Below are 9,349 nucleotides of genomic sequence, written 5' to 3' on the forward strand. Positions count from 1 at the left end.
GACGTAATGCCCCGGTGACGATTATTGAGAAAGGTCTCGAGGGATGGTGATACATAATGCCCCAATGACGTGGAAGTGAGATTTTTGTGATGTGAAATATTGATTAGTGTGAAAATTGGGAACTTGAAAAGATAAATAATATAGAGATAACAAACATAGAGTAAAGAATAAATGTATTATATATATTAGTGTTATATGTAATTGGGGTGAAGTATCTCTCCGCCCGAGGGTTTATTGAGAAAGGTGAGTGTCCTGATAGGTACCAGATATAGTCATACTAGGCTGCATGATGTATTAGAGTAGAGAGAAACTACTTGTATGGGCGGGTAATCTTCCCTATCCTTGGGAACTTTCATTGATAAATAATTGCATGAATGTGTGTGAATACGAGACAAACTATCCACATGAGGGCTTACTGAGTAAAGTGAGTGCCCTGATGAGGTTCAGCTGTAATCACACCCGATTGCATAAGGTATCAGAGAAGAGGGGTGCTACTTGTATGGGTGGGTAATCACCTCAATCCTTGGTAAACTCTCGTTAATAAAATACGCTGCATGTGTGTGAGTAGGGATAGATAATGATTTCATAATTGTGGATTAATATGTAAATGATGATTATATTTTGTACACAAACCTCATGATAGCCATACATTAGTATTAATTTATTCTGTCTTACTGAGATGTGTCTCACCCGATATGAATTTCATCCTTTTTAGGACCTCCGCGTGATCGAGCTTAGCAAGCTTGGGGTTAGGTTTGATGGCATAGTATTTTTGGTGAGAGGGTATAACTTTGGATATATTTTTGGGTTGTAGTATATTTATGATTTCTGAGTTCTATATTTGTGAATACTGGATGTTAGAAAATATTACTTTTTGGGATATATATATATATATATATATATATATATATATATATATATATAGAACTCTGGTATGTTGTTAATGACGTTTATTTATTTTTCCGCTACGTGATTGAGGTTATGGTATCAAACACAGATGATTGGATCACATCACATCCCGGACCCTACTTGGCAGGTTTGGGGCGTGACAGTTCAATCATCTTTCCAAAAATAACCTTAATACAAGTCCTTAATATCAAACTTTTATTTTCCAACTACTCTGTGCACATTATACGAAAGTTCTAAAGATTGAAACAAAATTTTTGAAGAGAAAATATCTATGCACATTATAAAAAGATGTTTCAACAAAGAAAGATAAAGGCCTGTTGTCAATGTGCGATCCACACCTAGCCTTGTGAGTCGTATATATCTTGTTAAGGTGCCTCTTGTGATATAAGTTATGAGAAGGCTAGATTTTTATTCATCAAATTAACTCAAGAAAATGAAAAAAATACAGGAGCAACTCCATGGAAATCTAGAAGGGATTCCGAATTAAAGAAGCAATGAAGGGTGTGATCAGACGGCCAGTGGTTGTTGGGGGCCGCTATAGAGCTGCACTTCAGAGAGCTTCTCACCACCACCACTCTTATTCTTCGGAGTCGACTTATAGTAGATGGCATACAGTATGAGCTGCGCCGCCCCAGACACTGCTCCCAAACCATTCCCAACCTGATGGGTGGAGAGGAACACTCAGTCACTGGCTGTGACTGAAACTCAGTGAGGATAAATACCAAACAAGTTTATTTCAATCTGAAAATAATACAAAGGAATTCAAACAACAAAATCTCTCGCTCACTCACTGGCTTTCAACTCTCAACACACCACACTTACAATGCACACACACTCACCTATTTATAGCAATTACAGAAACCAAATAATCAACAATGGTGGGAATTTAAACTTCAACGATTGTGGCTGGTTTGGTAAGGTTGGTGGCCAAATCTTGCTTAACTTCAATGGAGGTGGGCTGCCGGTTGATGAAGCTTCTGCAGTCAAATTTTTGCTGCCACCGTCCCACTGTTCTCAAGTTTAATCTTTAACATCCCCCCTTAAACTTGACTCTCCTAACTTTGTTATTTCGAGCATTGTCTTCAGTCTTGCAAAAAATATCATGTCTGAGTGGTTTTGTGAAAATATTAGTCATCCGATCATACGTTCTGCAAGATATCAATTTCATTTCTTTCTTCCTGTAACCCTTGGCGACATGTTTTGCTTTGTATCTCTGGACTTCTCTTTGAGTGTTCTTCTTGGTCTTGTAGACCCATTTTACACCAATGGTTTTGCGGCCCTTCGGGAGATTTGTCAACTCCCAAGTTTTGTTCTTCTCGATGGATTGAATCTTCTCATCCATCATTTTTCTCCATTTGTTTTCTTCGTTAGCTTTCTCAAAGCTAATTGGGTCACTAGTTAGCAACAGGCAGTTTAGAGCAATATATTCTTCCATTGGTTCTGTATTTTCATACAGATCGGCTAGATTTCGAGCTCCTCTAGGTCTCATGTCTGAGATTTCACGCTCTATTGGTGATAGAGCTTCATTTGTCTGTGGTGAACCATGTGGAGGTGTCTGCAGCTCAGGAATTTGTGGCTCGATAGCCACTTCTCTTGTCTATGTAGGTTCTTCTCCTTCAAGTGTCAATTCCGCATCTTTGGAACATTCAGCCTGGTCCCATTTCCAGGATTCATTTTCTTCAAAGATGACATCCCGACTGTGAAAGACTTTCTTGTTGATGGGATTGTAAAGTCGATATCCCATGGTGCTGTCACCGTATCCTACAAGGATACACTTCTCTCCTTTATCATCCAGTTTTGACCTTCTTGCTTCTGGGATCTTGGCGTAGGCTATGGAGCCAAACACCCTAAGATGACTCACACTGGGCTTATGAGTACTCCAGGCTTCATATGGTGTCTTTGTATCAAGACTCTTCGTCGGACACCTATTGAGCAGATAGACTGCACATAACACTGCTTCTGCCCAAAAACTCTTGGGTACATTTTTATCCTTTAACATGCTTCTAGCCATGTTAAGGATTGTGCGGTTCTTCCTTTCGGCTACACCATTCAACTGGGGAGTGTATGATGGTGTGAACTGTTTCTGAATTCCTTGTTGTCTAAGGAATTCCAGGAAAGCTTCGTCTTTGTACTCTCCTCCTTGGTCTGACCGGAGTGACTTGATGCGGAAGCCACTCTGTTTCTCCACAAGAGTTTTGAACTCTTTGAACTTATCGAATACCTCTGACTTCCTTTTCAAGAAGTAGACCCAGGTCTTCCTACTGTAGTCGTCGATGAAGGTGAGGAAGTATCGATTCTGTCCATTTGAAAATGGTCTTAGTGGACCACACACATCTGTGTGTATTAGCTGGAGCGGCATGGTTGATCTCCAGTCGGCTTGCTTTCCAAAGCTATTTCTGTGTTGCTTGCTCAAAATACAGCTTTCACATATCACATTTGGATGATGGATATTTGGTAAGCCTTTCACCATCTTCTTGCTTCCCAATTGTTTCAAACTTTCAAAGTTTAGATGCCCATATCTTAGATGCCATAGCCAGTCTTTGTCTTTAATGATAGCGCTCAAATACCTTGGCGTATCATGTTGGATGGCGAGCGGAAACATTCGATTCTTTGCCATTTGAACTCGAGTAACAAGCTTTCCTCGAGCATCTATTATCACCATCTGCTTATCACTGAGGCTAATTCGATAGCCTCTCTCCACGAGCTGTCCGAGACTAAGTATATTAGTCTTCATGGCTGGCACATAGTAGACGTTGGAGATGTAAGCATGATCTCCAGACTTTTGTTTGATCAAAACATCTCCTCTCCCTTGGACTGGGATTTTAGAATTATCGCCGAAAGATATCTCCCCCTGAACTTTCTCATCAAGTTCAAAGAATAGGTTCTTTCTGCCAGTCATATGGTTGCTGGCTCCAGAATCAAGGTACCAAACGCTTTGGTCCTGGGGAGTTGAATTGTGTGCCATCAGCATCAACGACTCTCCATCTGCATGATTAGTTTCGGCAAGGTTGACCTCCTCGCTAACCTTTTCTTGTTGTCGCCCCCAACATTCATTGCTATAGTGTCCATACTTGTGACAATTGTAGCATTGAATGTTTCTTTTGTCTACATTCGATCGATTATTGTATCCTCCTCTTCTTCCTTGTCCTCTGCCTTGTGGGACATAGCTCTGTTGATTTCTTCCTCCTCTAGTGGGACCTCTTTTGCCTCTGCCACCTTCTCTGGAGTTAAAATTTCTAGAATTTCTTCCACGAGATCCTCGGTCTCGTCCTCTTCCTTGTTGTGACGTCCCCCCTTTGTCGTATCTATCTGTAGTGAGGGACAACTTCGTTTGGAGAGCTTGCTCCAGTGCTTTATCATCACTTCTATTGACTTTTTGCTCATGGGCTTGGAGTGAGCCCACAAGTTCTTCTACAGACATTGTTTCCAAGTCTTTTGTTTCTTCTAGGGTCACAGCTATATAATCATATTTTGGATCTAAAGATCGCAAAATTTTTTCACAAATTCTCTCGTCATTGAGAATTTCTCCATTTCTTCTTAATTGATTTGATACTACCATTACTCGTGTATAGTAGTCTGTAATGGATTCAGTAGACTTCATTTTGAGAGATTCGAACTCACCTCGCAATGTCTGAAGATGAATCTTTTTTACTTTATCTGCACCTTTGTGTGTTCGATGGAGAGAGTCCCAAACTTCTTTAGATGTCTTTGCGGAGGCGATGATTTCGAACGTGGCCTCATCAAGGCCTTGGTAGATTATGGATTTTGCCTTGCAATCTTTCTTTCGATCGGCTCGCAAGATCGTTTTTTGAGCATCGGGCATAACTGCTTCGGCTTCTTTTGATGGGCTTTCTCTGTACCCATCTTCAATGATGTCCATGACATCCTGAGAACCTAGAAGGGCTCTCATTTGAATCGACCAGTTGTCATAATTCTCTCGGGTCAATTTTGGAATGACCGATTGGATAGTACCGTTAGCCATCGAATTCAATATATAAAAAACAGAGAAATGGGGGCTGATTTTGGTAAATCTAATGCCACCAATAAATTCAGAAGATTGAAAAACCTTAGGAACCGGTTTTGGTTTGCAAAGAACCGGTCTAAAAATCACCGAACCGGCTATAGGAAAATTCTGGTGAATTTTTAAACTAACCGGTTTAACTTAACGGCGTTAATTTTTCCGTTACGCCACGTGGCGTTCTGTGTGAGTGCCGCGTGTCCGCTGCTGGAGGCGGGTCAAGTCTCAGGCACGGATCAGGGTTGCTGGTCGCTGAGCCGGGTTGCGGGTCGATGTCCGGGTAGGATCTCGCCAATCGGGCGAAGAAGACGCGTGCGGGAGCGTGAGGCGCGTGTCACCGGCTGCCGGAGTCTTCATCGGCGCGTGCAACGCGTGGGGAGAATGCTGTCTTCTGTGGGAGGCGCGTGGGAGCGCGTGTAGACTCTCCGGGTGTCCTTTTGAGACGTAGTTTCCACCGTTGGAATCGTCTCGAGTCTAATTGCACAATGGCAGGCTCAATTTGGGATTTTGAGCAACTTCAAAACTGAGAAGAAAATTGAATTTCTCCTATGTTCGCCTCTGTTTGGCGAATTCCGGCGTACCTGGACGCTCTGATACCACTGATGGGTGGAGAGGAACACTCAGTCACTGGATGTGACTGAAACTCAGTGAGGATAAATACCAAACAAGTATATTTCAATCTGAAAAATAATACAAAGGAATTCAAACAACAAAATCTCTCGCTCACTCACTGGCTTTCAACTCTCAACACACCACACTTACAATGCACACACACTCACCTATTTATAGCAATTACAGAAACCAAATAATCAACAATGGTGGGAATTTAAACTTCAACGATTGTGGCTGGTTTGGTAAGGTTGGTGGCCAAATCTTGCTTAACTTCAATGGAGGTGGGCTGCCGGTTGATGAAGCTTCTGCAGTCAAATTTTTGCTGCCACCGTCCCACTGTTCTCAAGTTTAATCTTCAACACAACCTACATGCCAACAAGTAAACTAAGTAGACCCATAAAGAAGAAAAAAAAAACCCACAGTTGGAAAGACACTGACCTTGATCTCTTGAAGTTTTGGTTTACACTATACTTAGGGTAAAGACACGCCAGCCTCCATCTCTTGAAGTTTTTGGCAAAAAAATAGAAAATGAAGTTTTAAAAATTTCACCATCTCCGCAGATTTTAAATCACATACGCCTCCCCTTATACCCACTTGTCCTTTTATCAAATATAAGAGAAATTTAGACTCAGCTTGGAACTCAAAAAATATTAACCAAAGGAAAGGGAATGAAAGAAAAGTATTAAAAAATTTACATTTTCATGTTTAATTATTGAGAAAAATGAGAAAATATAAGAAATCTTGAACAAAATTTTAATTTACCCACGTTACTATTTAGTTTTTCTTAATTTTTAGTAAGATTAAAATAATAAAAATTATTATGTTTAATAGAGAAGGAAAATATAATGAAAAATGAGTTTGCTTCTTATTTTCTTTTCCTTCCCTTTCCTTTCTCAAGTAAAAATTATATTCCGAGAATAACCACAAAAGAAGTGTGAAATTTTTGAAACCTTAAAAAGGTTAATATTTTTTACACCCCTCTCTCTCTCTCTCTCTCTCTCTCTCTCTCTCTCTCTCTCTCTACATTTATATATATATATATATATAGACACACAATTATGTAAGATAAGGTGAAATTGAAAGAAATTATTAATATACGTACGGTGATATAGATGTCGAATTTGATGAGGGCATAGGTGACCCAGATGACTCCATTAAGGAAGTTGGCCAGTGAGAGATAAAATGGCATGAACTCCACGCTCTTTGTGGTGATCACTTTTTTCTGCATGCACCAAGAAGAAGATATATGATATATATATATATATATATATGCATAGGCACACATAGATAAAGAGATAAAAGAGAGGAACAATGGGAGGTAGGTACCATGATTGCAAGAGGCGAAGAGTACATCATCACTCCAAACACGACACAGAAGGTGCCCACGAAGTTAGATCTGGCGGTGTGGGAGTGGAATTTCAACAGGGTTACAGTTATTATGCCCCCCATGAATGCCATTTCCAGGCTCACCCAGAATATCACCTTCAACTGATCGATCGAATTTCATTACAATCCAGAGATCAAAGAATATATATCACCAAATTCATTCATTAATTAACTAGTTAATTTTAAAGAGGAAAATTAATTAATTAATCAAAGAAGGGATCACATTTAGTTGTGCGTACATAGTGAAATTAATTAATATTTATAGGAATGGTGGTACGAACTCTTCGTTTGTTGTCGGTGTAGAAGAAGAAGATGGAGGTGTAGATGACTTCCATGGCGAGGCCGACGGAGTTGATGGAGACGACGAGGATGCTGTGGGGGTGAACCAGGGGGAGGCCGTAGAACACCCAAAACATGCAGTTCAATATGGTGGCTATGTAGGGGTACGGCTGAAACTGCTCCGTCGTTTTCTTCTTCAGAATTCTCCAAAACGTCGGACTGCACCATGCATCCCTCACAATTTTCACAACGGTAGATAGCTATTTTAAATATATAATATAGGGACGTACGAATGTCACATTTCATCCACATTCAAAAATGTTGAAACATTTAACCTATAACCTAATAGTTTAAGCTTTTAAATAAAGTGGTAATCTAACCTAATATCAAAACTCTATTTTCTAGAGGTCTTGATTCTAATCTTATAGTCCGTCTATATTTTATGATATTATTTATTATTTATTTATCTCTCCACCTGATGTTGGGTTGCTCATGTGGATGCCGGAGAGTGTTAAAACTTGATTACATTATTGGTTTAGAACCTAATAGCTTAAACTTTTAAGTAAAGTAATAATTTAATAAAAAAAATTATTATTTATATCTTTTATTTTACTTATCTATTTCTGTGGTTATAATTCAAGAAAAATAAAATAAGAATTCAAGAAAAGCACAAAAGTTGCACGATGAGAGAGAGAGAGAGAGAGAGAGAGAGAGACGCTGGCGAGGCGAACAGGCAGAATGAGATGACATTCCCTGCGAAACATTAAAAAAAAAGAAGAAGGAAAAAGCAGAGTTGTACGTTAATTAATTAATGGAAAAGAAAACCATTGATCATAATATTAAATCGATTGACGGAGTTACAAGTTGAACCTTTGAATATTAATCACAACTCGTAAATAGAGCAAATAGCATCATATATACGCCCAGAAAAAATATCAAGAAGAACAAGAACAGAGCAATGTTCATCTTTACGGAAGTGCATGCACGATTAATCCGTGGCGTTAATTTGATCAAACAGAAATAAAAAAAGAAAAGAAAAGAAAAGCTAAACGGAATTCAAAGAATCCATGAATGCACGATGAGAGAAGCAGATGGATGGAGGAGGGAGGGCTCACCGACGAGGCCGACGACGGTCCTCGCTATATCTGCACCCGCCATGCCCGAGATGAAAATTACGCAACAGGCCGGTCCGCAGTTGATTAATTAAAAAGCCAGAGAAGAACAGATAGAGAAATTAGATGTATGAACAGAGTCTCTTGACGCAGCAGTACTGATATATGATGAGCACCGGATCGATGAAGAACATGTGCTGATATACATAGAGAGAGAAAGAGGGAGAGAGAGACGCAAACCATACGTACGAATTATTTTTGGTATATATTTTCAGTTCGACTGAAAAATATCTCTACCTAAATCTCAACTTGAACCTCATTCTCAAATCTCAATCTAGCTTGTATATATTACTCCTAAGTGGGGTGGGCAAACAAAAATCCAAACACTGAACCAAATTAACAAAAAAAAAAGGATCAATTAATCATTATGCTTATATGAGGTTTTTTTTTTTTTTTTGCTTTTGTTTGTTTTGTTGCGTGGGGTGTTTTATTGGTTTGTAGGTCATTGTTTTATTTTGTTTGGACTTGTAGCCCTATTTTGATTGGATATTGGTGTTGTTTTTGGGAGACCTTTAAAGTTCTATTGTAATCTCTCATTACTTGTCATGTAACCACAATATCTCTCCGTCAAAAGCGAGGGTATATAAATAAATAAATGGAGGTGCCGCTTTTCTTTGATTATATTTAATCCAAGCGAAATATAGTTAGTCCAGCCAATATATTAAAAATATATAAAAATATTAATTAAATTAAATATTATGCATTTAAAGTATATATATTTTTAGTATTTATTTTTTAATTATTTTTTTTTTAGTTTACAAACATCATTCTTCATGAGAAATGTAATTTGAAGAGCTCATTCAGCTATTTTGTAATAAAAAATTGCTTATCATAATGTTGATACTTATAACATGAAATTTCTAGGAACAAGTTTTATTAAAGTTGGCTTCCATAAGCATATGTGATCACTTGTACTATAAGTGTTACGGTGTGGCAAACTCATATTTGACCTGTGGTATTTAATTCTCACAAA

The 9,349-nt window shown here is 38.7% G+C and overlaps 1 protein-coding gene across 1 annotated transcript; it reads right to left on the reverse strand.

Annotated features, from left to right (window-relative positions):
- Positions 1-1,416: 1,416 nt before the first annotated feature.
- On the reverse strand, positions 1,417-8,362 carry LOC131167564 (bidirectional sugar transporter SWEET4-like). Its single transcript, XM_058126366.1, has 6 exons — positions 8,320-8,362; positions 7,921-7,957; positions 7,207-7,423; positions 6,866-7,027; positions 6,642-6,761; positions 1,417-1,569 (listed from the first exon to the last, which is right to left on the reverse strand). The coding sequence occupies exons 1-6, from the start codon at positions 8,360-8,362 to the stop codon at positions 1,417-1,419; spliced, it is 732 nt and encodes a 243-aa protein (XP_057982349.1).
- Between the last annotated feature and the right edge of the window lie 987 nt (positions 8,363-9,349).

The sequence above is a fragment of the Malania oleifera genome, chromosome 11 (assembly GCF_029873635.1).
Source record: "Malania oleifera isolate guangnan ecotype guangnan chromosome 11, ASM2987363v1, whole genome shotgun sequence".
In the NCBI taxonomy this organism is placed as follows: Eukaryota; Viridiplantae; Streptophyta; class Magnoliopsida; order Santalales; family Ximeniaceae; genus Malania; species Malania oleifera.